This window comes from Numenius arquata, chromosome 18, assembly GCF_964106895.1.
Source record: "Numenius arquata chromosome 18, bNumArq3.hap1.1, whole genome shotgun sequence".
Classification (NCBI taxonomy): domain Eukaryota; kingdom Metazoa; phylum Chordata; class Aves; order Charadriiformes; family Scolopacidae; genus Numenius; species Numenius arquata.
This window is the reverse complement of record NC_133593.1, coordinates 12,088,363-12,115,436: the sequence shown is the minus strand read 5'-3', so window position 1 is coordinate 12,115,436 and position 27,074 is coordinate 12,088,363. Positions and strand designations below refer to the sequence as shown.

At 52.6% G+C, this 27,074-nt stretch overlaps 1 protein-coding gene across 1 annotated transcript in view; it reads left to right on the top strand.

Moving 5' to 3' along the window:
* The window catches only part of MNT (MAX network transcriptional repressor), a 36,671-nt gene extending 21,894 nt beyond the window's left edge, over positions 1 to 14,777 (top strand). Inside the window, exons 5-6 of the mRNA XM_074160774.1 lie at positions 11,520 to 11,712; positions 13,353 to 14,777. Coding sequence (XP_074016875.1) covers positions 11,520 to 11,712; positions 13,353 to 14,062 — 903 coding nt within the window. The 3' untranslated portion in view covers positions 14,063 to 14,777. The remainder of the gene's footprint in view (positions 1 to 11,519; positions 11,713 to 13,352) is intronic.
* The last annotated feature ends 12,297 nt before the right edge of the window (positions 14,778 to 27,074 follow it).

Genomic DNA, 27,074 nt, shown 5'->3' with positions numbered 1-27,074 from the left:
CGCAGCCACGGCCTCCAGATTTCCAATCACGCTGCCAGTTTCCCCACTACAACCAGAGTCAAATGCTGAGTAAATAACAACGTGCTTACAAAATCTTAGTCAAAGCTGAGCTTCCCCAGGCGTGCGAGAGGCAAAGAGTAAAACCCTTTGAAGTTTGCAAGGCGCAGCACCGCTGTGACCCGACCCACCGCGCGTGCTGCTCAGATGTGTTTTGGGGGGTGATCTGTGATGATAGGTTTGGGCCTTAGTCCTACGGAGGAGTATTTGCTCTCTTTAAGAAGCGGACTTCGCTTACAAATTCATAGAAGTCCTTTCCCAGTCCTCCCTGCTGCTTGTAGCGTTGTAGGTAGAAAATCACTGTGATGAACTTAGGACAAATTGGTCGTATTCTGGATTGTGTATTGCCTCAGGAAGGGTAGAATCTCTTTTGGCGCCAGGAGCTGGGGCTGGGGTTGTACCCCCCGTCCCGCTGACCTGACAGGCACTGGAGCAAGGCCAGTGACTGACACTGGCTGGACACTTGCCTCTTGGGCCGTGTCTGTAGCCTTCCCAGGAGACACCCAGGTAAATTCTTGTGGCAAACCAGTCTTTTGATTTTTCTGGTTGTATGCGCTTAGAGAAATCTATAAATGAGTGGCAAAGCCCTTGAAAAGTCACGAGACTGCTTGCGTGGCAGGCTGCAGGCCTCTTGCTCTCACTTGAACTGCAGGCAGTTATCCAGAGAAGTATTTTACCAAAGTAAAACAGTCTCTGTGTTCATGGTGGGCAGGTGCCGGGCTGCGGCTCCCTCCCGGCCCCCTGCACTAGTGTCCACCTCACGGTTTCTGTGGTCTGATGCCTTTCCCAGGAGCTAAAAAAAATGTTCATGCTGAAAAAAAATAAAAAAAAAATCGTGGTGTACTGGACCCAGGGCAATTGACATCTCTTTCGATTTCCAAGTAAATGACTGCATTGTTCGTTTGGAGGGAAGTGTGCCTAATTTCCTCCTCTGGTCACAAGCACGGGCTTCCTCAGCTGGACTGGCTTCACGTGGCCATTCTGTGGCCTCAGCTGACCTGCTGCTGGGTCACCACTGCCCAGATCAATGTTATTTTCCTGCTTCAGACTGAAGTTAAAGCAGGGAAAGAAGTTCATAGGTCTCAGATCATTGTCAGATGGAAAGAAAAATAGTAGTTCAGCGAACTCAGACGATGGGTGCGGGTGTGAAGTGGGCATTGAGGAGCAGTGATTATCCTGGGCGGGAGAATGGGCTCTGTCCCTTCATAAACAAACCCCACAATCCTGCAGCAGAGGACGTGTCAACACCAGTCGTACTTGGATACAGGACACTGGTTCAGTTTTTCACCGTTAGCACGTTGGTTATTTTGCTTTCCCTTGTGCCTGCTCCCTCCAGTGTCACCACTGTTTTCAGTGTGGCCTCCTCTGCCACCCCTCCTGTCCATGTGTCCGTGTCACACGCTGTTCAGCCACCTCTCCCATCCGTGTGTCTGTGTCACACGCTGTCTGGTCACCTGCTAAGCTGAGAGCATGGGATGCTGTGTCAGACAGACAATAAATTACAGAGCTGATTCCTGACCTCCAGCCAGGAGCAGAAATCCATCATGCACTGACATACCTGTGCTCATCGGTAATGCCAGTGGTGTATGTGAGATGTTTAAATTGTTTATCCTCACCTGGTCTCTTCTGGCTTTTCACTCTGTGACACACTGTGCACCTAAAAATGGTGCAGTTTCCCATTTATGCCAACAGTGAACAACAGAATTGACTCCCTCAAGGGCAGAATATGTGCAAAGTCCTGTCCAAGAATGCCCAAACAGTGCATGTAAAAACTCGTTTGTGCTGTCCTTTTTAAGCTGATCTTGTGAACAGACCAGGTACTGTTTTCACATTTGTTAGATTTTCCTGTTAATAACCACAGCACCTCTTCTTCTTTTGGTTTGGTTTTATTCACTGGTCATTTCATCAGAGCCCAAACACACTAATTCATCCCTGTCTAGTGTAGAGGACCAGAACAAGACTGGTGGATGTTTAAAGTCCCGTGGTAAGACTGACATTAGGGTCTCAGTGTCACAGGTACAGGAGGACACCACAGACACACCGGTTCCCGGTGGAGGGAGATCCTGTACCACAGAGACCCCACTCATCCGACGTTGGCGCTTGGTCTTGTATAAAGAATAGAGCTCACTTACATCCAGGCACTGCAGTGACTGGGTTATTGATCAAAATGCATAAGGCAAAGTGTGCTGAATCCAATTAAGTTCCCCATCTTGAAGAGTGTAGCTGTAACTGGAATTTCTTTATTCTGTGCCAGCTACGGGGTGAATATACCTGTCTTCTGTAAAACTTGCCTGGGAAGAACTGGGTCCATTTGTGCGTTCGGTGTCCCCTCCATGTGAACAGCACTCACATGCCAAGCAGGGCTTCTGCATGTTGTTTACCTGACCTGATCAATTGATTCCATCTTGGCTAATTAGCCTGAATTTCATCGCCAATAATAAAGGCTTCCAGCAATAATAAAGGCTGTGGTCCTGCAGCATGATGTCATCTGTAGATTTCAGAAAGAGAGAAATAAGGCCTTTAAAAAATAGTGTTTAGTGAAGTAAAGCAGGTTGGAACCTGCTTAAAAACACGAACTGGGTAAGAGTCAGGATGTCGGGCTGGTCTGGAACTGGAGTCAGTGGGAGCTCTTCACGCACAGCACGAGCAGGGTCTGGTTCCTGCCCTTAACGGAATCACTGAAGAATTGATTTTCGCTTCAGAGGCACGACATCAGGCTGCATCCGTACAGGAGATGGGGTGCTCAGCCCGAAACACTGGGGGGTGCTGAGGGAGCTCCCAGCCCCTTGGCTCTCAGGGTGCCAGTCGGGGCCAGCCGCAGTCCTGCTGCTTCGTGCATCCATGGCTTCCAGCAGCCCGGGACCGCTGACGTTGTTTCCCTTTGGTGACTTGCAGGGTCGTTGAGTGGAAGAAACGTGGGATTCCCATCTCAAATCGGAGAGTTCAGTGCTCGAGCTGGCACATCCAGCGGAACTGATGCAGCTCCCGGGTTGCTGCCTGAACCCAAACTCTCTGCCGTCCCTCCCCGGTGGAGGGGGGGCTCCATCCGGAGAGCAGCCGGTGGCTTTTATTGGCAGCAGAGGCCACAAAACTTGTCATGCAATAAACTGCTTAAAAATGCCCAGTATTTGAACCCTGTTGAGTGCGCGGAAGCTGTTTCTTAACCTTTGCCAAAAGGGATGGCGATTTTTTATTTATTTTTTTTTAAACAGTGTCTCACTTGTGACTCACACACGGAGTGTGGAAAGGGCAGGCAGAACCCTGCTGACGTCAAAACTCTTTGGTTTGGTGTTTTTGCTCTTCCCTGAGAGCCTGACAGGCCCCGTGGCACAAGTTACGAGGGTAGTTTGGATTCCTGTTCTCGGTAGCAGTAGCAAAGGTGCGTGTTGTTACTCTTTAAAATTACAGTGAAGGCGTTACTGACCTATTAAAATTGCAAACAAACAATTGCAAGAAACAATAATCACTGTGTGAGCTGCAGAGCAGCAGAGTTCAGCCCACGTTACCCAGCGCTGTGCAGTGGCAGATGCCGGTGGCAGCCTCGCTAGACATTGTAAACTAAAAATTTATAAATGAGGGGGATTTTGAAACTGTCGTACAGCAGCAGGAAGCCGGTATCAGCTTCATCTCCTGTTGTCGTGTCGGTGTTACTCTGATGTGATAGAAATGCTGATAGAACACGCTTTGGAGGACGTGGAAATATGAGTAAGATTTTACAAGACTCCCTGTCTCTGTTGTTATTTATCAAAAATTAATAGTGGCTCTGATCCTGCCTGTGCCTTGGACTGGCCCTGCCCATCGCTGTGGTTTCACCTGAACGCTTTTCTGTGTGGCTGGGACTTCTCCCTCTTCCCTCTCCCTGGGGCAAGACCCACGGGCCGGGGGAAGCCGGGGGACCTGGTGGAGCCGCTTCCGCGCAGGCTGGTGACACCTGCGTCACATAAACCAGAAAAAATGGATTTTCTTCTTTTCCAGTTTCTTTTTCTTTTAGCTGTCTTACTTAGCTTTTGTGTCATTATGAGTTAAAATACTATACCAAGTTTACGTTTAGGCCACCCCTTTCACTGTGTAATTCCTACTGTTGTCTTAAATCCCTCTTGGTGACCGACTGTTCATTCAGGGACAGCCAGTATAGCACCCATGGGAGAAAATACAGTCTGATTATGAGGGTGTCAAGCAGGGACTGTTGGTGCTGTCGTGCTGAGATACATCTTGATCTGCATAACGAAGCTGCTCGGATCATCTTGAGACAGCACTAAGGGAAAATCATGTCTTCCAGAGTTACGGCTCTGGTTGAAAGAGGAAGGTGGATGGCGGGTGACCTGTGCAAAGTAGGTGTGAGTTGGGTGCCATCTGTTGGGCAGGGACCTGATCATTCGCTCTGTTTGTATTTCAGGAGAACAGGAACTAGCTCCCCGAGGGTGACTCTGCAGTTTCCTGCGGCATTAGAAAGAATAACTTTTATTTTGCTCCTCCTCCCAAAGGGCTGAGATCTTTGAGAGGAAAGTATCTCTAAAAGAAGATTGATTTCATTCCGCAAACGTTCTGCAGTGATGTTAGTGTTGCGCAGGTTGAGTGGGTTTGCAGAAAGCTGCTCGATCCTTGCTGTATTCTGCTCTCTTGGAGTAGTGTTTGTCGTGATTCAGAGCTCATTGTCCCCAGCAGCTGGCACCTTCCTGTCACTTCATATTTACGCATTTCATGGGACTGTACCTGCCCTAAAGCAGTGTCTCATCCCAGCGGGACATGCTGTACCGTGCAGAGGGGCTTCAGCCGTGGGACCACCTTCGTGGGCGGTGGCAGGGGGTCTGAGTGCTGGTGCTGTGCGGGCACGGTGGGCACCGCAGCTCACTGCCAGCTGGTGCCTGCAGCCCCTGAGCAAAGATTGTCACTCAGGTGCACGGAGTCGGTTTGTATTTAGCAATGGGGTTTTACATCCTCCCACGGCTGCCCTGGCCGTAACAACGAGGGAGGAAGGTGGAGAGAAATCCTCTGGTGACCCAGACCCAGATCTGCTCCGTGGGCCATAGGTGGAGCCGTCAGGATGTGAGTAACCGGCACTGACCTCCTTACAGGGATGGAGAAACAGGGCAGAGGGGTGGTGGCATCCTTCTGCGAGTCACCAGGACCTCCCAGACCCGCTGCCGTGGCGTGTTTGCCGGGGGGAGGTCCTCTTCTGCTGGGGAGGGTGGTTCTGTTGGAGCTCATGGTTGTTGGGACCACCATCATCTGCCCCTTGCCTGAGCCAGATTTGTAGAAATATGAACAAAGGGGGCGCCGGACCCAGGACCTGTCCAAAACTTTGCATTGTCTCCCACAGTGGCTGCTGTGAGAGGCCTCCAAGAAAAACACAAGAATGCTGCAGCAAGTCTGTGTAGAGATAACATGTCTCCATATTAATCCCCTCCTCATCTCTCGCAGTGAGAGCTCCGGCTGCAGCTCAGAGGAGAAACGGCTTGTGTCCCTCCGGAGCTGCTCTCTGTGCGTCACCTCGTGGGCTTGGGAAGGGCTTGCCAGGGTCCCACACCCAGCACTCGTGTCGTTAACAATAATTGCTCATTGAAATGCAGCACGCTTTATTTTTGCTTGCAGAAAATTGTTACAGTTGTACCAGAGATACGGTTCCCAATTCTCCGAGTAACAAACACTACAGTCTTTTGGGGTATTTTGGGCATCCAGAACCCCTTGGCATCATTGAAAATATCTCACTTATTTCCTGAATGACAGAGATTATTAAAAAAAAAAAAAAAAAGGAAAACAGACAGCCAAACTTAACACTTAGTCATTGCAAATAATACTTTTTTTTTTCAACATTGGATTTCCCTTAACCGTAAAAATCATATCAAGGAATAAAACAGATCTGCTAAACTGGTAGAAGGCAGCAGCAGGGGTTTGGTGATGGGACCTGGGCACAGCTGTGCCTTTCCCTGGTTGGCTTGTGCTGTGTGTTCCACTCATTTGCTGCTTTTTTTTTTTTTTTTTGAATGTATTCTTTGTCCTGATTTGGATTCTTCGTCCCTTCTACCCTAGAACTGTCTGTACTTGTCCAGAGCGCGGTGCTCCAGGACGCCGGGTCCTCTTGGACTGCAAGGCCAGTGCAGATGGCCCTGGTTCAGCTGTGGTTTTCTTCCAGAGATTACAGCCCAATGTCTTTTATTTTTTTTTTTTATCAGGAGTCTTAAGTCCTACCAATGTGCAAGTAATAAATGTAAATAACAATGTGTGTTCCCATTTTCCCATGATTTCTCTGCTCCAGGCAGATTTCCTGTGCTGTGAAGTATTTCTGTGTGGATCCTCCTCTCTTCCCTCGCAGCGGGAGCCAGGTGAGGAGGCTGCTGGCAAGAGACCCATCGGGTCCCAGAGACCCGTGGGCAGACCCTGCACTGTAGGTCTCCTCCTCTCCTTCGAAGGACGTGCAGGGTGGCCGCTGTGCCTGGGTTGGGTCGACCTGCTGCTTGCTGCTGGTGATGAGACCCATGAGTGGCGTGGGATGGTCTCTTTTTCACTTCGCAAGTTTTATTTTGGTGTTGCTGCTCGTACGAGGTGGGAGCTTTGGGAGCTTAGGAGGCTGAAATCGCTGTGCAAGCAGTGGCAGCCTGAAGTCCTAGTTCTGCTCCTCTCCTCCCTCGAGACACGCTGCCATGTCTCTGGATGCTCTGAGGACGGTGGCTGCAGGACCCTGCCCACGCGTCCCCCAGCACTCAGTGCTCCCCATTAACACCTCCCAACTTTGGGTCCAGCCCCTCAAGGTCTCACTGTACCTGGGGAAAGCAAGACCATGACCCTGTACTGAGCCAGGGCTCAGGAGACCCGATGGAGACACTGCGGTGGTACTTTTGTCCGGGTGTAGCAGTGCGTGGTGATGGCAGTGGGGCGGCACTTGTGGGGAGCTGTGCGGCAGTGCTGTCAGCCACTGCGGGGGTACTGTTGTGCCGTGACCTGTATTTCCCCATCGGTGGTACCAGGCAGGCGCATCCGGCACCACTGCGGGATTTCATCTCCAAGAGCTGGCTGAATGAAGCAGTTACCATGGAAACCATGGCTTTGGTTCCCCTGGCAACCAGCCGGGGTTTCACACAAGCAGAAGGAGAGGACCACTGTCACCTCTGCTGGTGGCCGGATTCTTCCCGGTGCTGCTTTCTGCTGAGCGAGGGGCCTGGTGGCATCGGCAGGAGCTCGGGTCCAGCAGGTCCCGGGTGCAGGAACGGGTCCTTTGCAGCCATGCTGTGGTGGGTGCCATCACCTTTGCTAGTGCCAGCAGCCGCTGCTGGTGCCCACACTCGCTGGGGACACCAGCCCGACACCTTGGGGGACCCGACTCTCAGGGTTCCTGCTTTCGTGGGCTCTTCGTCGCAGCAGGTCGGGTTGGGTTGAGGCAAGCGATTTCTCTAGATTCTGGGCTTGAAACAAACTGTTCGTCACACCTGAAGAACTTCTTAGAAAATTTAGCAAGGTTGGAAGTAGGAGTGTCCAAATTGATGTGACTAGTGCACAACTCCAAAGTGCTGCAGGAGAGCAGGGCACCTCTGCCAACAGAGTCCTGGGCCTTGGGCTGTTTGGGGGCTGCAGGTTCCTCAGCACCCTTCTGTCTGCTGATGTGTCTGGTTCCAACATTCATGGAGACAGGCTGGTGGAGCAGTGATGCTGTAGACACGCTGCAGCACGGCAGTCCCTACAAGGATAAGATCTTTTTCTTAGGATCTAGCTTTTTTCCCTATTATATGTAGGAATCAAAACTCCATACGGCAGCGGAAAGCCAGGGTGGGAATGGCGTGGAGGTCCCGCTGGTGGGATTGGTGCTCGGGGACCTCCCTGGCCCGGCAGCTCCTGGTTTGCTGCAGCAGCTGCTGTCCCAGGAGCAAAGAGTTAAAGAATCTGGTTCAAAATTGCAAGTCACTTTCATGATTACTCATTGATGAGGAATTTTTAATCAGTGAACGCCGTGTAATAGAACGTAACAGCTGAAATACGCTTTTGGAAAAGCTCGTAATAGAAAGTGTGTTTTGAAATTGTTAATACAATGTTTGTAAGGGGAGCTTTTGAATAAGACCTTTTAAACCTCGCTAATGCCAACTACAGGACCAGCATTATCCTTGAGGTAAGCGCAGAGAAAGCATCGGGGGCATTATTTTCAACCTTGACATAAGAAGAAGCAATTTAATTACAGCCGGCTATAAAATGGAAAATTCCTCACACTGACAAATAACTGTTGCTGCGCAGCAACAACAGTAGTTTGTATCTGTTTGTTTACCAAATAACGGCAAGTGGGGTGCACACAAGAACCAAAGAAACAGCGAGAAGAACAGGCACAAAGGAGCGGAAGGTTACAGCTGGCATTGCATCGGGTGTTTGCCGTCACTGCGGCTGTGCTGGTCCGGCTTTAACAATCCACGTGGGTAAAGGCTGCTTTGAAGCTGACAGCTACGTGTAAAGGAGGAAAATCAGATACTCGCGGGGAGCAAAAGCAAACCCACATAGAGATTTTAATGTGGTCTCTGCTGTTTAAATAGAAGGTGAAGGGACTCTTCACCACTGCCCTTGCTCCCTGTCACCGATCCCACCTGCGCTGGAGAGGGTCCGTTGGAGCTGTGTCCCCGGCCCCTGCCCCTCTGCCTTCCCCAGCGGAAGGACTCGTTCACAGCTGCAGAATCAGACGTGTTTTCCCCGTGACCACTCTTGTACTTTATATTACACACATGCTGAAGTGTGTGGCCGTGTGGTTAAAGCACCTTTTAAATACAACTTTGGCATTCAGAATTGTTCTTGCAGGGATATCGATCCCTGCAGGAATGATCACTGTGCACTTGATTTGGCCTCAGCTCCCCATTTCACATGGGTTAGGAGTTAAACTCCGAGAACTGTAAATGTTTGGAGTGAAATGATCAGCTCGTTTTCACCAGAGCCAGCAGCTCATTTGCAAAACCTCCCAGCTGCCAAAAGCCATGGGTAGATTCAGCTGAAAATGAGGGGAAATCCATGGTTTCTTCTTGCGGTAGCTCAGCTCCCCCCACATCAGGGTCAGGACTCACTGGCTCTTTGAAGTGATGCTCTTGTGGAATTTTTGCAAGTGCATAGAAGTGAAAAATAAATCGGTTGCGATTCTTGCCGTAGTTCCCTTACACTACGGAGTAAAAGTTGCCTGGGCAACCCGGGCTTCCAATTCCTTAGCGTTAAAAAAAGAAATCCTGCAGTCATCGCTGCACAGGCGGAAGGAGGAGAGTCTGTGCTGAGGTTGTTACTTGGAAAAGAGCAGTCTCGGGGGGGGAGTTGTGCGTCTGTTGAGCTGGGGGAAATCACGCTGCCGCCTTCGGTACACGTGGGCTGTGCTCAGATCAAGTCTCGCCGGCTTTGGCTGTGAGTGCGGAACAGAGAACCAGGAGGAAGGAGGGGGGGCGCAGGGTCTGCCCCCCAGCTCCCTGGGGTCAGTGTAGGCTTTGTAGTAGATTCCTGTCCTTGCCAGGGACTAAGCCCATGACAGCAGGAGCCTGGGTTAGGTGTGGAACTCATGAAACGCATCGCTGCCGATCAGAAGGAAACTCAACTGCTTTTGGGTTTTTTTTTCTGTAATTGTTCCACATTCAGATAATTCAAAGTCAGGTAAACTTTGAGATCACACAGATTTTCATTCTCTCGTAGCACCTCCCAACCCGAAGTTGCAGCAGATACAGAAGGCAGGAGGGCAGAGGGTTTTAACAACAACATTTGAAGTCTGGCTGCAAAGTCAGTGCTGGAATAGGCAAAGCACAAGCCTAGTGGAGAGGAGTTGTCTCCCTTTACACGTCTGGAATGATTGTGCCCTCCTAATACACGTTGTTCAGCTATTTTAAAAATACTTCCTTTTTTTGTTGTTATCAGGACAAAGGTACCTTTTTTTTTATTCCATTTTTCTTTCTCTAAGAAGACAGGAGCTACCCTCGTCATTGTGTTGCCTTAGGCTGAATTAAAGGCCTGGCTGAACAGGATTTAAAGTTATTCCTGGCTAACTTTTGAGATAAAAGAGCAGCAGAACCATTGAAACGCATGAGGTCAGGTTCTGATTGCAGTTGTCCTGGAGAACCTGAGAGGGAACTAAAGAGCACGTGTTCAGGAGATCATGAGTCTGATCCTCGGCTGCTCTGCGAAGTGTGAGATTTGCTTTTAAATTCAGTGTCTGCCGGCAGTGGGTGAGGAAGAGTGTCCGTGCCGGCTCGGTGGAGGTCTGTGGAGCTGGTGTTTTCAGAACCCTGTATGTGATTTAGATTCCCAGTGGTGAAACTTAACTTTAGAAAATAGGCTATACATGGTTTTGCAGATTTCACTTATTTTGTCTCTCTTATGCTTATAGTACGTGCTGACCCAGGCTGGGGGACAGGTTTTCTCTCCTGGTACTGTTCGGTGCTGCACTACTGCCTTAAAATCTCATAAACCAGTACCTTCTATGAAAATCAGCTGTCGTTTCTCTGCTGCACTGCTCAGTAATTGATCCCCATCAGATCTATGTGGTTTATATTTCCCATTAATAGCGCTGGGTAGTGTTTGGCACTTTTATGTGCTGTGCTGACTGATGCAGCATCTCCTCCATCCCCTACTGATGAATGTATCAGAACTCCAGGGCTGAGTGGGCTTTGGCAGAAGAGCAGGACATACACTGTTCCTTCGCATTTGACCTGAGGATTTCCCACTGATGCGGGTGTTGCTGCTCTGAGCCACCTTTGCTAGGTCAGGAGCTCTTGGTGTGCTGTGTGTTGCTCCAAAACTAATTAGTACTTGGGCTTTTTCTTTTCTTCTGACCATGTAAAAGTTCCCTCTCTCTCCAGGATTTAGGTGCTGGATCTGGAAATGCACCGTGGTTTTGTGTAGACCTATTGGGGCTTGTGTGTCTGCAGCTTGTCTTTCTTCCCCAACTACTATCGGTTGGTATAGTAAAAGATCCTATCTCTTCCTACACGCTTTGTCTTTGAAATACTTCAATATATCTATGGCTTTATCTTCCCGCATAAGAGCAGAGTTTTCTGCACAGGGTTTCTGTCTGTGTGAGGCTGGGGGAGATTTTCCATCTTTCTCAAGCCGTGGACCAGCAGGCAGTTGCTGTGCAGGAGCACTGTCTGTAGCTGCTTCCTTTCCCCAGGGATGTTTGGGAATAGATGGATGTAGTGAAAACACCATAGGAGAGTTCTAGGCTTTGAACTTACCCCTGGAGATGGAGGGACTCACAGCTGACATGGTTAAGCATTTCAGTTTGGAAGCTCATCAGTTTTCCTTCAGAAGGCAGAAGCCAAAGTAATGCTTCAGATTTTCGTGGCCAGCTCTTGTCCTTTCCCTTTCTGCTTGAATTTGAAAGGTGTAACTGTTTCTGAACACATTTTACACCAGCATAACTTGTAATAAAAAACCCGAGCTATGGACATGGGAGCGACCAGGTTAGTGTAGATTATACTTGTCTTTGTCCTCCTTATATTCCTTTTTCTTCCCTCTGTCTTTAGACTTTAAAGAGGAAGGAAAAAGAATACGAACATGAGATGGAGCGGCTGGCGAGAGAGAAGATTGCTACCCAGCAGCGACTGGCAGAGCTGAAGAATGAGTTGAGCCAGTGGATGGACATCTTGGAGATTGACAGAATCATTCGACAGACAGTTCAGCCAGAGGATGACCAGGCATCTACCTCCACAGCATCAGGTACCCATCATTTTTCTCTTGTAACACTGCACGTCACTGACACACTTACATAGAGGTGGGGAGGATCTTCAGTTAGCACCATCACAGTTTCTTTGCGTTTAGTATAAAGTAAAAGGTTTTCAAGTGGTTTGTAATCGTTGATGTTGCCTAATAACACACTGCCGCTTGTGTAAAGTAAATTGAAAATCGTGCATCGACCTGAGGTAGCCACAGAGTGCGGGTTTGCACATTCAGTGGGCTGGTACCTCACATGGAGCTCCCTGATCTCAAAACTTTGTGTTCCTCTGGTACAACCGTGTCCCTGCACGTTAGAACTGAGTGGTGCCTGAGCATCCTGCTGGGTTTGTGTGGATGTGGGAGGGCGTTCAGCCATGTAGAGAGGAAGGAATTGGTACAGGAAGGATCCACCAGAGCATTTGAACAACTTAATGAGCCTTCCTGTTGTGCGAAAAGGATTCCCAGTGAAGATGAAATGATACTAATGAGTACCTGGTGTGCTGTTCCCAGTAAGAAGTTTCTGTGGGACAGGAGAGTGCATGCTTCTCTCCCTACTAGTGATGTGCAGCAGGAGTAGGCAGTCCGTGGATGTACAGTGCTTTGCTCTCCAGAGATGAGGAGGCTGTAGCAGTCAGTGACAGCCCGAATCGTGACAGCGCTTGCTCTTGGCACTCCAGGCGGATGATACAGCGGGGTCCAGGAAGGGAAAACCTGAGTTTTCTGGTTCATTCAGGCTTGTATCAGGCTCGTATCAGGCTCATCACCTTTGATTGTACTCGCAGACACCGAGTGTAGGCTGATGGAAGCTGAGAGCAGGAGTGCTTTGTCAATAGGAGCGTCAGCCGCTCACCTCTCCAGTGGCTTCTGCTGAAAGGGATCGCTTCAAGCTACTACTGACCTCAGAGCTTGCAAAAGGGAAGGGTCTGCTCTGGTTTTCCTGCTGCTTCTGTATCTTCAGAGATTTTTAATCTCTACTGCACAGCTGCCTTTAGAGCCAGCAGTGCAAGGTGCCCTGCTCATCTTCTCGATCTCCGCAGGGTCAGCATGTTCCTGCGCTGCTTTCTTAGTTCCTGGGCTGGACGAGAGTCCGTTTTCCAGAACCAGACGAGAAACCTGCAGCTGTGTTTCTCCCTGGCTGTTTCCTTCCTGCTCTGGGAGCAGACGGGGTGGTATCGATCAGTGGAACAACTGGACAGGAAAGGAAACCCTGTTCCTCTTCCCAGAAGGAGCCCTCTTCAGCCTGTTGGGAGTTCAGTCCAGCTGTGCTCCGTGTGCCTCTGCTGGCCTTGCTTCCCTTCCCTGCCTGGCCAGATCTCTCCTCCTCTTGAACTGGGGCTTTGAGCTCATCTCGCCTGCCTGGCACCGGGTCCTTGGCCCACAAGCCAGGAAGAGAGGGGTTTGCTGCCCCATCGGGGCTCGGTGGAGCCTGCCATGCCCTGCTGTGCCGAGCCCAGCCGAGCCGTGCCGGGCCGAGCCCAGCTGAGCCATGCTGTGCTGTGCAGAGCCGAGCCATCTACCCATAGCTCAGTGACTCCTCCTGCTGTTGTCTCTTCCGCCTGTGCTGCCTGTTAGGGAGGCCGGTCAGTCCCATCCGTGCTCTGCTTTCTTTTTTTATGGGAGTTTCTTCCTTTCGTTTTTTCCAGAGGGTGAAGACAACATGGATGAAGACATGGAAGATGACAGGCCAGTGAACTCATTACCAAAACTAACGCAGCGCCAGCACCCAGAGCTCCTGAAAGCCGTCCCTTCCAACGCTGCTTCCCACCACCCGGCGGTTCTGCCCCAGCACCTCTCCATCCAGCAGAAACCAGCCCACGCCCAGCCTCCCATCCAGACACAAGCACTGGTCCAGCCGCCCGCCATCGTCCCCGCACAGACTCACATCGTGGCGGCTTCCACAGTGCAATCGACTGTTATTGCCCACACCGCCACTACCCACGCTTCGGTCATTCAGACTGTCAACCACGTCATTCAGGGTCCACAGACCAAGCACATCGCTCACATTGCACCTTCCACGTCCAGCCCCGTGCAACTGACCACTGCTGCTCAGCCCATCGGCCACATCACTGTGCACCCTGCCACCATCAACCACATGGCCCACCTGGGCCAGCAGCTGCCCATCTACCCTCAGCCCGTGGCCGTCAGCCAGCCCGTGGTGAGCCACATCGCCCACACCATCTCGCACCAGCAAGTGAATGGAACCACAAACCTTGGCCAGCAGGCGGTGATGGCCAAGCCCGCTGTAGGAACCCAAGTTGTCCATCACCCGCAGTTAGTCGGGCAGACGGTCCTAAACCCGGTGACTATGGTAACCATGCCCTCCTTCCCAGTGAGCACGCTGAAGCTGGCCTAGAGGGGATCGCCCGAGGGCGAGGTCGTTGTCGGGAACCTTTCCTAAACTCCATACATTCCAACCAGGTCCGGCTCGGCGGGAGGGAGGTGCGGGAAAGGCCGAGCGGTGGGATGTGGGGCCGGGCTGTCCTCAGCCACCCGGTCACCCACCCCCCGCCGGCAGCCAGAGACGGGGCCTCTCCGCACTTGAATTTTGCTAATCCAAGAAAAGAAACTTCAAAGACAGTTGTTCATGGTGATTTTTTTTCCTTTTATGTGTAATCAGTGAAATATGGATATGATGTTCTTAAGACTTTTAATTTTCCCCTTTTATGTGTTGCTTCTTTGTAGAATAAAAATTGCTGATCTCTTTATTGAGACATTGCGTAGAATGGGAAAAAAAATCATAGAAGTCTATATTTATATATATGTGTGTATGTGTGTGTATATATATGTATATACATATATATATAAATATAACATTTGAAGAAGGCCTTTTGTAAGGTTGATTATTTTGCAGGATTATTAGACAAAATTCATTTTTGGAGGAAGAAGACAGAGTGTCCTCTCTAAACAAGAAACTTTCAGATAGATGGTTTGGTGGACCAGGGTACAAGAAAAAAAAAAAAAGTTAAACCATGTTAAAGGTATTTCCCGTCAATATATTACATTTCAAAAAACCATCTAAAATCACTGTGACTTGTTATGGCATTTTAAGGAAATTCTCTGTCCTGTCTAATAAAAGGAAAAAGAATACACAACCAGACTTCATTTGTTGCAGTTTTATAAATGACTTGATTTTTATAGCTATGTCAAAAAAAAAATGTTTTTTGTTATTTTAATGGTGGACAATGTTCTGTTTGGATGGTTTTTTGGGGGGTTTATTTTGGCTTGGTTTTGCTGATGCAATAACTGATTCTGCAGATCCCTGTGCATGGCACTGCCCCTCTCGGGGTCCCTCCTGCCCGTCCCCAGCCCCCAGGTTTCTCGGGTTCGGTTCTGTTCTGCAGGGGAAGGTGTTTTGTGCTGGCAACTTGTGGTGTGTTTGTCCGGGCGGACAGAGCGGGGCCGGGGACAAGGCGACCAACAGAAATTCAGGAGATTTGCTGCATGGGTTGCTTTTCTGTGTTAGTTTGTTCCTGAGCTGCCCGCGTTGGAGAGCGGGAGTCAGTGGATTGCAGACGGGAGATGTGCATGCGGTATCTTCCAAAGGGCAGTTTTGACATCTTTTTTTTTTTTTTTTTTTTTTCCCTTTGGGGGAGAAAAACCGTCTCGTCTTGTGTAGGGTGAGGGTGTGCTCCAGGAGATCAGTGTGTAACTGGTGTCTTACAGGCGACAGTGAGACGTGCACCAAAGAACAAGCCCTCATCCCTCCCCGTCATCCTCGGCGGCGGTTCGGGCAGGTCTCCCTGAAGTCAGTGCAAACTCCCGCGGGGTCAGAGAGGAGGGACACGGTTTGGCTCGGCAGGTACTCGCCCCCCTGGCTGGGAGGCTGCGCAGGACATGTTTCATTGCTGACTGAGTGTTCTGGTCCTTGCACCGTTTTGTGTGTAGTACGGCTGTTAACGATCTCTTTTGCGTCTTCCTCTCTTCTTTAAAAACCAAGACTCCTCAGTCCTTAGTTCAGGCGAAGTTCCCGCTGTAGCCAGCGGAGGTTTCCCTGGGGGCAGGATGGGAGGACGGTCCCTGCTGGCATCCCATGGGTTACGCCTGGGGGTGACCCCTGCTTGGAGGAGGAGGTGAGGTGGGACCAAGCACTCACACCGTCGCCAGGCTGGTGACGTCTGGTGCTTCGGGTCGAGTTCTTCCACAGGAGAACAATCTGCCCCAAATGCCTGTGGACTCCAGCGGGAGGGTTGCCCGGCTGTGGGCGGCTCTGAGCGGTGGCAGAGGTTTGGTTAGGAAAACTGGCCAGTTCCGCACCGTCCGTGCTGCAGTTGAGACTCTGCTGGAGGCAGCAGTAACCGCTGCCGAGAGAGACCGAGCGTGATTGTGCCTTCTGAGCAGACGTGGCTGAGAATCGCATTCAATCTTTATAAAGCCCTGGGTTGCTCCGTAGTTAACACTTCTTTCTTTTTTCTTTTTTTTTTCCTTACATCCTTGAGTGCAGGGAGCTCTTGCCCACGTTGCTCTCACAGTTCCTGCAGCAGAATGGACAGATCTTTCAGGATTCCTTGTCCTTAAACCACATTTATGCACATCATTTGTTCTCACTTCTCATGCCCCGTTACCGCATGCTCAGAGTCTCCAGGGCTCCATCGTCTCCTTGTACCTGTGGGGCTTCCCCAGGAACGCTGTTTTGTGTCCCAGTGTTCTGGAGAACAGCGTTAGGTATCGGGACAGTTGCTCCTCGTCAGGAATTCTTGAAAACTGAGTATTAGCAACAGGGTCATCTCCCTTCTAGGGAGACACCGCGTGGCTTTGCCTTCTCTAGCTGTGTTAGGAGAGGGAGGAAGCTTCTTTCTGCCTTTCTTTACTGTTCCAACTCCTAAAGTCATAAAATCGAGGCGGGAAGCCTCATTTCTAGTGGAGAGTAGGAGAGCTCAGTGAAGGAGCCATGGAGACCGGTACCCGCAGAGCCCCAGGCATCCAGCTGCTGGCATTCCCCACAGTGGGAGCGTGTTCGGGATGGGGAGTTCCTGATTTCCTGAGCTTTCTGCTGGAATGTTTGATGGCCTTTCCCGCCGGGAGGGGTGATGCTGCTGACCTCATCTTTCACTCCCCTGTGGTTTAAGGGCAACAGTGTCACTGCCCCACTTGCATCCCCCATCTTTGCCGTTTTTTTTCTCCCCGGTGCGGCGCCCGCACACCCGACCCCTTCACCGCTGTCACCCCCCACCCGAGGAACAGCTTGTCCCGCTCGGCCGGTCCGGATGTCTTGGGTCCTCCCCGTTCTCATCTGCCTGTTCCGAGGCTGCCAGAAACGTTTCTTTGGGGTTTTCCTGTTTGTTTTTTTAAAGTCGGCAAACTTCTTTCTGTTTCGTGGGGAAAAGAGCAAACCACAGCCCTTCTTTCCCCACGTCCCTCATTCCTGCTCAGAAACTTCGGATTTATGCTAATGCTCTTAGAAATTATTTTCAGTACTGTATAACAAGGGGCACTTTAGAAATGTCTCTCCTCCTTTGATATATGTGTTTTCCCTATGGAGAAAGCTATATATAAATATATATATATATGTACACTTTGGGATTCAGAAGATCTAATTTGTCCCAAAAAAAAATAATCAATAAATATGAAGTTTACAAGAAATCTCTTCTGTTGTTGAATAATATTAGTTACTGGTAACCATACCACAGAAAAAAATAGCAAATGGGTTTTCTACGTAGTAGTTTTGAGAAGACTTTTCTGTCCCGCCAAGCCCGGCTCGCAGCCCGTAGGTCAGTGGAGATGCTCCCACTGAGGGCGGGCTCTGGGTCCGTCACCCGCGGTGCTTCCCGACCCCCCAGCTCGTGCTCCCCACGGTTCATGTCATGCAACCCACAGCAAAAACATGCTCAAAAGCTTGTTCTGTGCTTAAAACTTCAGCCAGGGCAGTCGTGTGTGTTGGAAGTGGCCACTGGCCGGTCTGTGGGAGCAAAACCCCTCGGACGGCTGCAGGGACACCCAAAAACGCTCTCGTTTCACAGCTCGCCCGGGGCTGCGCTGGCCCCACAGACGAGGGGTTTGCTCCTGGGGGCCCAGCCTGCCCCAGGGAGCCCCGCGGCTGCCCCGAGCCGGGCCGGCTGCCGGGAGGAGCGGGCTGGTGGCCGGGCACCTTCGCTGTCGTGCTTGGGGCCAATTCCTTCTCACCTGCCAAGCGCGGGCAGAGAGGAACAAACCCAAACTGCTACTTTAAAATTACCCCAAAAAGAGTTGTTAGAGCTGACACTTTAGAGAGGGGAATGTATTCCTGACCTCACCAATGAAGCTTAGCCAAACCCTGTAGTTCAGGAAGGGAAATGACCCAATTTCCCAGGTTCTCCGCAGCGGGGTCTGCGAGGCAGCGGGTTGGGCGTCCCCGAGCCCGTGTGTGTCGGTGTGTGTCGGTGGTGCCTCCGTGTCCTTCCCTCTCCCGAAACACGGCGTGTGCCGGGCTCTGCTCCCAACTCCTCCGGTGGCTGCCTCTTGCTGCCTGGTGCTGGCCCTGGCTGGAGCCACCGCTGTGCTTTGCTCATCCCCTGATCGCTCAGGATTTTTGAAACCGATCAAAACAGGTGGGGAGGTCAAGGGAAGAGTTTAAAAAAAGCAGACCAATTACCAAAAGTAATTATCACCATCTTTTGCATGGTATCAGGTGGACAAGTGGTAGAAATTTTTGAATTCCCAATTCCTGGGCTGTGTTACGCTCCTGTCCCAGTGCGGGGTGAGGGATGGCCTTGGCTGGAGAACCCTCGGGGTTCTGGGGAGTATCTGGTCTCAGTGGTGGGGGCTGCTGGGGACGCGGTGGCTCGTGCCCAGACCCGGTGACAGCCAGGCTCTCGCAGCAGCTTTCCCTGGGGCTCCGGCACCTCCAGCAGCCGAGGGCCACGTCCCCGGGTCTTGGCTCAGACCTTTCTCAGGCCAAACCCCGCTGATCTCAGGAAAGACTGAGGAGAGACTTGAGGATGCTGCCGGCAGAGCAGGGGCCCTGCGGTGCCTCACGTGCCCCCCCCCCAGCTCCCAGAGCTGAAAATGTCACACAAACTGCTTCATTCTGCAACACAAATCTGTTTTATTTGAGTCTAAGACCATTGCCTTCAGCCCACTGTTCTGCTGGGGTTTGGTTTGTGAAGCGAGAGGGGATGGAGGCGCAGCGTGTTCCAGCCCCGGCACCAAACAATTCGCAGGGGGTCGAGAGCTGGGTTTTGACCAAAAACCTTTCCTGTGCATTTTTTCTTGTGTGTTGGTGACCTGCAGAGAAGGAATTGCGTGCTTTGGCTGTGGACTGTGCGCAGCAGCGGTGCCATGAGGGGGGGCTGAGCAGTGGGGGGGGTCAGCTGGGATGAGCGGGGGCTGCTGGCGAGGGGGGGGCACCCCCTTCACCCCTCCCGGACTGTTCCTCAGTCAGAGGGGAGCAGGATGGTGGCCGTCAGGGGGGGTGTTCCCATGGCATTGCTGGGATCGGTGGCTCGCGGGCTGGTCCCGGGGTGCCAGCACAGCTCTGCAGGACCGGGCTCTGCCGGGGGCACGGGGGACCAGCCCGTGACCCACCTCCCGGGAAAACGGGGCTGAACCCCAACTGCTGCTGTTGGACCTCTCCTCCTGCCCGGGGTGCGTGTCCATCCCTGACGCCGGGTGTCCCAGGCAGGGAGGGCTCATCTGGGAGCACCCCCCGGCAGCGTCAGGGCCAGTTTCCTTGGGCAGAGAGAGGTGACGGGGCAGTGTCCCTCCCGCGGGGGCTCTTTAAAATCTTACGCAATTTACCCGGGTAGGAATCACACCACCAACTAATTGGCATCCGGCGTATTGCCGTGCGGGCCAGCGACCGGCCGGGCCACCGCCTGCTGCTGTTGGACTGCTTGTCTCTTTTCCTTTTAATTAAAAGTGGCCTTCTGTAACAAAAGACTAAAAGAAACAAAAAAAAAAAAAAAAACAAACAAAAACAAGCGTAAAATGCCTTTGAGTGGTGTAGGTGGAGGTGAGAGTATTGCTGCTCGTGTCGGTGTCGGTGTGGTTGTCTGTATGCACGCCTCTGTATCCGTATAGACATTCAATGCAAGACTTTATCGTGTCTCCGAGTTTTGTACGTAGCCTGTGTCTCCTTCAGACTGGTTTGCATCCTGAGTGAATATTTTGCATTTAAAAAAAAAAAAAAAAAAAAAAAAAAAAAATAAGGTGTGCGAATGGCCGTGGGCTGGGTGGGCGGGGGGGGGCGGGGGGAGGAGACGGCATTTGCCCGGTGTGAGGATGCGGTCGGTGCTTTTTGGCCCCGTTGCTTTCTGTGATGTGTATGGAAGTGTCCCCTGCAGGGGGCCCCCCCTTGGCCCCGCTCACCTGAGCACACGCTGGCTCGGCCCCTTGACCTTTAGGCACTTGATTAAGCTTAATTAGCCACAGGGGCCCGGCTGCCAGGGGTGGCATTGGGGGGGCAGAAGCTGAGCCCCTCCCAGGTGAGGCTCCTCTTAGACTCCGCATCTGTGTTTTGTCTTGAGTTGTTCATTTCAGTCTTATTTTAATTCTAAAATATATTGGAATGAGGAAAAGAAAACTCTCAAACTTCTGGCCTGTTTTCCCTCCCTTGCTAGCATTTTGAACAGTTCAAAATTGGTTATGTCACTATTTTTAGATTATTTTCTTCCTTAGTCAAACGTGGGTTGTTAGGGACAGATGTTTGGCGTTAAGGGGAATAGGTTGTGGGTAGGGTCAGTCACGGCATCGTTCTCTTCCTGTTCTGTAGAGCTTAAAAATAAAAATCCAGAATTTGAATCATGGAAATGCTGGCGGGAGCTCAGCGTGGGGCGGCTCCAGCCCCGGCCAACGCTGTGTTTGGCTCTTTCCACGCCGAGTCGCCGGGATCCCTCCCGTCCGGAGCGGGGTAACGGGGTGCAGCCAACACGAAGGTTTAGTCCCCGCTCTGCAGGGCCAGCGCGGGGGTGGGTGCTCTTCTGTGCTGGGGATTTATATTCTTGCCGACCGTGGGGTGCCCTTTCCTCCCTCGGTGGGATTCCACGGCTCTGCTCGCCGTCAGGATCGGGCCCTTTAATTCACACCCTTCTTTGTGCTGTGAAAATGCGTCTGAGTGTGAGGAGCGGTGGTGGTGGGACACAGGGCCCCCCATGGCTCCCGGGGGGTGGAGGTTGGGCTCTGTCTGCTCCGGTCCCAGGGAAACACTCCAGTCCCATCCCGAGCCCCCCCCCCCCCACTCCAGAGGAGAAATCCTGGTACGAATGCCTTACGGATTTGCCTTAACGATCCGAGCCAAAAGAGTGTTTCCTGACAGTGGGAAATCGAGGCGTAATCGCAACCGTTTATTTGCATCTGGTCGAGCGCCAGCCTGGGCATTGCTGGGCGAGGGGCCGTGGTGGGAGCGGGGACCTCCCATCCCCGCTGCCAGGGTCCCCCCCCGCGTCTCGCACCCCCCGTACCCACCCCCTCCCGGCTAAAAGCATTTGCCTTTCCCCTCCCTGCGCTCTTTGCATTAGGAATGTGTCAATGAAAATACTGATTGTAAGCGCAGAATCGGTGCCAAGGCCCCAGTCAAAGCCCTGGAGACCCCTTTGCCCCCCCCCCCCCCCGCACATCACAGGAAAGCCCCCGCCTCGGCACGCACTCACGCTGGGCAAATGCAGTCTGTTTACAGTGAGGACGTGTCACTGTGTTACCAATTTATTGAAATACTAAATATTGAAAAACCTAGACTGTAAAGATTTTTATGTGTTTGGATACATCTGCTATGTGAAAAAAACAACTAATTTTGTACATATTGTATTTTTACTATTCAGCTGTACTATAGCGGCTCTTCATGCTCCAGAAATTAGGTATCCAACATGAATAATATCCATGTAATAAGCACTTGCCTGAAATAAATATAAAACTGAAATAAACATGCACTGAAATCTGAAACGGGGCTCTGCCTTTTCCTCCTTGTGCTTTGCCTGCAGCTGCTTCACTTCACGGGTCATCTCCCAGTGAGAAGAGCAAGGCTTTCTCCCCACGCCCGGCCACGGCTGCCCCCAGGTGTGTCTCTGATCCCCCCCGGGGGTGTGCCATTGATCATCACCCCCAGGTGTGTGTCACTGATGAGCGGGGCTGTCCCTGCCCCAGCCCGGATCCGGTGATGCCACGTCGGGGAAAAGCGAAGACTTTGCTCCAATCCCCAGAATTTGGGACAACTTGGGAAACGGTGCCCAGGATTCGGCCGCCCCCCCCCACCCCACCCGCGGAGCCCCCCGAACCGCGGCCGCCTCCGCCGGGGGTCCCGGCCCGCAGGTGAGGAGCCGCAGCGGGACCCGCGTCGGGGCGTCCGTCCGTCCGTCCGTCCTCGGGGGCGGGTGTGCCCGGGGCGGGGGTTTGGGGGCCCGGTTCTGGCGGCACCTCCTTCCCCTGACGCCGCTCCCTCCCGCAGGCGCCGCCGCAGCCCCGGCGTTTCCCCGCTCGTCGCCGCCGGGACGCGGGGCCCGGTGAGGCGGAGCGCGGGCGCGTCCAACCTCTCGGGCAGGCTCGGTGGCAGCAGGACGTCTGTGCGGGGCCGGGGGGGGGGGCTCCCGGGGGTCTCCCGGGGGAGGGGGCTGGGGCGGCCCGCGGAGACCGGCCCGGGGCTGGGAAGGGCTTTGGAGCGGGGCTGCCCGGGGCCGGTCGGGTCCGCTCCGCGGCGCTGGGAGCCGGCGGGGGGGGCGAGGGGGGAGGATGGGGGGGCGGCTGGTCCCCGCCGGCCGCAGGGTGCGGGTCCCCGGCCGCAGAGGGGGTCAGAGGGGCTCGGGGGGGCTCAGCGGCCGCCGGGAGAGGGGGGGATCCGGGGGTGTCTGGCTTCCCCCAGTGCCCAGGTTAACGCTGGGGCTCGGCGAGGAGCTTTTAGTCGCAAAGTGGCAGAACCTGGGTCTCGACAGGAGCAGAAAACCCCATTAATTGTTCCCGGGGGCGGGTTTGGTGAAGGTGTTAAAAGTATCTGAACTGCAGCAAATGTTGGCCCGAGCACAGGGGGAAAAATATCCCACCCCCCAAAAAAAAAAATAGCACCCAGAGGGTGTGTGTTCCAGCCTGTTGGAAGGGAAACACCCGGGCCCTGCAGGGCTGGCGGCTGGTTCGCTGGTGTCCAGAAGCATCAAAAAAGAAAAAAAATGTGTCAGGGAAATGTTTCCTACGAATGTGCTTGGCTTTGGCTGGGGGGGTTCAGCATTTCCCCGTGTGTTTCTGCTGATTTGCTCGGGCCGGGCTGCTCCTGGGAGCCAGCTCAGGCCCTCGTCCCGGGGGGGGGGGGGGGGGGGGCAGTCGGAGTTCAGAGCTTCGTCAGGCAGAAATCACCCTGACGCCCTTGACTGTCCCGCCACCCCCAAAATGTCAGCCTGCTCAGCGGCTCGTTTGACCTGTTTCTGGGGAGGGGGGGTGGGGGAAACTCCTTCATGCACCCAGAGGTTGGGGGGAAGCACCCGTTCCCCACCCCCACCCCCACCCCCCGGGCTGCCAGCACAGGGTGTCCCCTGGCCCAGGCCCCGCAGCGATGGGTGGCCGGGTCCAGGGTGGATGTCCGGGGATGCTGGAGTGATGCTGCCCCGGGAGCGAATGCCCAGCCCGGAGGGTGAGGAAAAACGTCAGGCAGGAGCTGGCCCCACAGGGGTGGGGGTTTGGGAAACCTCGGGGGGTGGGGGGGTGAAGCGTGTCCTTCCAAACCCTGCGCTGCTCGCGTGCGGCTGCGGGGTTGGCTTTTTGGGTTGGTTTTTTTTATTATTTGGGAAACAGAAAAGCATTTCTAGGTGAGCTTCCGAGCATGGAAAGCAGATCTTGGGCTAATTGATAGGATACTGTACAAGTGGCGCTGAACTGCACGGGCCAAAGCTGCTGTGTTTGTGGAGAAGGCAGAGAAAGCAGCCGGGCGGCCGGCGCTGGCTCCGGGTCACGGGAAAGGGGCAGGAAACGGGGGAGATTGGGTTGGGTTGGGTTTTCTCCGGGCGGTGGGCAGCAGAGAGACTTTCACGGCGATGAAACGTCATTGGGATGCTGCATCTTGCTGAAATAAACGCCTGTTTCTGTGGGGGCTCTGCAGCTTTGGGGGAATAACTGCCTAGAGAGCTGCTTTAGAAGTTTCTGAGAATTTGCAGAGAATGCTGAGGGGGTGTCTCTGTGTGTGTCTCTGTGTGTGTGTCTCTGTGTGTCTGTGTGTGGTGTAGTAAGACAGAGGGTCCTATAGCAAAGGACGTGCGCGTGCAGTCCCATCCGTAGCGCCCGCCACCCCCGGTCCCACCACTCAAGCAAGACAAAGGCAGAGGACACCGTGGTGCTGGGAGACGATTTAAGGCCACGAGTCACTGGATACGCTTCATAAAGGGGTTATCCCCTTTTATAAGGGTAAATACACGATTAACAGCTGTAACGGGCAGCAGCAGTGGCTGAGGGGGGGGCTGCATGCACCCCCCCTACAGAGAGCCATTTATTGGGTGGTTTTACAGTCAGTGGAACGGGGAAACGCTCCGTTACCCCCCAGGCAGAGCTTTCCACCCTAAAAACCTGGCAAAGCCATCGGTGCAAAAACCACCAGCAGCAGAGCAGGCGTGGGGTGAGACGGGGAGCTCTGCTGGAGGGGGAGAGAAGCAGCCAGAGGATTTTTGAGAGGTTTGAAGGGGGGGCGGGGAGCGACGGAGGAGGATCTCTCCTGGAAAGCCAGGCTAGATGTAATGATGTAATCCTGGCTGCGGCACGATCAGCCCTAAAATTGCAGGATGAAACTTTTTTTTTTTTTTTTTAACATTTGTCACGGGCCTGTTCCTGCTCCCACCCCCTCCCCAGGGCTGCGCTGGCACCGGGCTCAGGCTGTGACGAGGGGTGGCCGTGGGCACATGCTGCCTGGGACTTCAATCTACCTTTAAAATCAGCCAAGGGACGCTGGCCGTCTGTTTGGTGATGACCTACTTTACAAATACCGTTCAGTAAAACAGCCCCTGCTCGTCAGAGCAGCATTAATTACATCTCACACTCTCTTCCCAGGCAGCCCTGTCCTCGGGACTCCCTGTTCCGTCTCCGAAATTACCTTGGGGGGAGAGAAATCACCGCCAAAGAGCTGCATGGATTGCCTTGACGATAAGTATTTATTCATATGTTACATTTAAACATAAATAATTGAGCAATAAAGAGAGTAGTCTGCTCCCAACAAAAATAAATAAGTCAATGCACAATGTTAATAAAATACAATTAGACAGAATGTTATAACAAATACAACAAAGTTCTTAGAGGTTTGCTTTTTTGTAGATTTTTTTTTTTAAACAGCATTGTATAGTACATTCCCAACATACCAAAGAAAAATAGTGCAGTTTTATTTTTTACATCACTTCTGCAGACTCTGGGGGTTGGAGGGTTTTCTCGTTCTCGTCGATTTTTTAAAAAATACTATTTTGCTTTTTGAGTGAGCAAACAGGCCCCCCCAACCGAGGCGCCTCTGAGCCCTTCCCGCAGCCCGGCCCTGGCCCCGGGGCCAGAGCTGTAAATCCGGATGCTCTCAGCCCCCTCGGCCCCAGCACCCCCAGCTCAGGGGGGCGGCAGCGGAGCCCTGTCCTGCTGCGACTCCCACCACTGTTATTTTAGCAGTGTCACGCACAGAAAGGGGGTTTCCTTCCCCAGCGCCTTCCTCGGAACTGAGTGGGCTCCTCTCTTCTCACTTCTGCTTCGTGACCGTGGTGCTCGTGAGCCTGGAGAACACCACGCTCCTGCTCAACAGCATCTGCCCACACCAGCCACGGGGGACTTCTGGTTTGGGTTTATTTTACCCTCCCCTCAAATTTCTGGAGCACAGTTTAAAGGAGGACTCGGCTATTGAGATAAGAAGCACTTGGTGTGCCTTTTTTTCCCTTTTTGGACTATCATTTACCATTTTTTTAGTTTACTGCAATGACAAAGAAAGATCTAAGCACAGATGGTGCTTCTAGAACCAAATCTACCTTTTCCTTGTGCAAGTGCCACTCAGCTGGTGAGGGCCCCGGGCAGCAAGGATGCTAACGGCAAAGGATGGAATGCTTTGGAATACTTGAAGTGCTTAAAATAAGCCCCAAGGTTTTCTAGGAGCGCCTGTCAGGAGCATCCATGAAATCTGCAGCGAAGCCATGAGCAAAGACCTGCTCCCGCTCCCTGCCCCTGACAGAGACAGGCTTTTACTCACAATCGAGGCACTCACTGGGGGGGTGGGACGGGCAGACGTGGTGACTTCACCAGCGCGGGGCAGTGCCAGGACAGCAGCGGAGCTGCAGGAGCCCGGCTGACCCTCCATCGCATCACCTCTGCTCTCTCTGCAGGATTGGGGGAACAGATGCTGCTACTGAAAGCGCGCGGCCAAGCGGGAAAAATGGCAGAGAACTTCCACGGGGCGTAGGGACGGCTCTGCAAACCAGCACAAAGCATCGGACCCCCTGCGACCACTTCACCTGCTTCACCCGGGGGAGTGCTGGCACTGCTTCAGCAGAGGAGTGCCCAGTTAGTGCTGGATCCCAAGGAAAGTCCTCCCGGAGGGCTCTGCAGCGCGGGAGCTGGCGGGGAGGCGAGCAGTAACGGGGAGGCGGCGAAGCTCTGCTGTGTCTGCTCTGGAGGGTGGGAGCTGAACTTTGTGGCACTGCACGGATGCAAAGAGCGTGGGAGCTGCCAGCATGCGCAGGGAAGCTGTTCCTCTGTGCTAAACTGGTTAACCTGAACCACACGAGGAGGATCTTGTCATCTGGGAAGGTCTGCAGGGTAAGTCTGCAAAGTAAAAGGCAGGCAAGTCTGTGGTGTGTGCGGGCCGTGAGACTCCACAGCGTGAGCGAGTCAGCAAAGGCCGACTGATGGGATGAAGCCAGATCTTCACTGCTCCTATTAACCATGTTCTTTAGTTTAAGGCCATTCTCCCAGCTGGTAACCTTATTTACTTTAATTGCTGCTAAATACAAATGCCAGTGTTTTAGCAACAGGCGCTCAGACGCATTCTCTTCCACACTCAGGACACAGACGTGAGTCCAAGGCGCTCCTCCAAGGAACCGGTTGATGCTGCAATGCTGGAGTGAGTTTCGGATCCAGCCTCACCTCCATGGAAGGCTCTGGCAGAGCCCACAACCTGCATCCAGGCTTTAAAGGTGCGGTAAGTCAAAATACAAATGTTCTTGTATGTCAAATTCCCCCTTTTTAATATCTCAAGTATGTCGATAGACGGTCTTCTAGAGAGGGAAGTAAGAGAATGCAAAAAGATCTTGTCTAGAAATACAAAGTGAGTGTAACAAGGACTATCAAACACAAACCTTATCTGGTGAAGGAAAAGTCCTGGTTTTAAAAGTCTGTTACAAATCTCTTTGATATTTAGTACATTACATGGAAGATGCAATTAAAACACCATTTTGAAGTTACAGTGCAAGGAATGCTCCAGCCGACAGCTCACGACAAGGCCCACAACAACAGTCTGCTCGTTA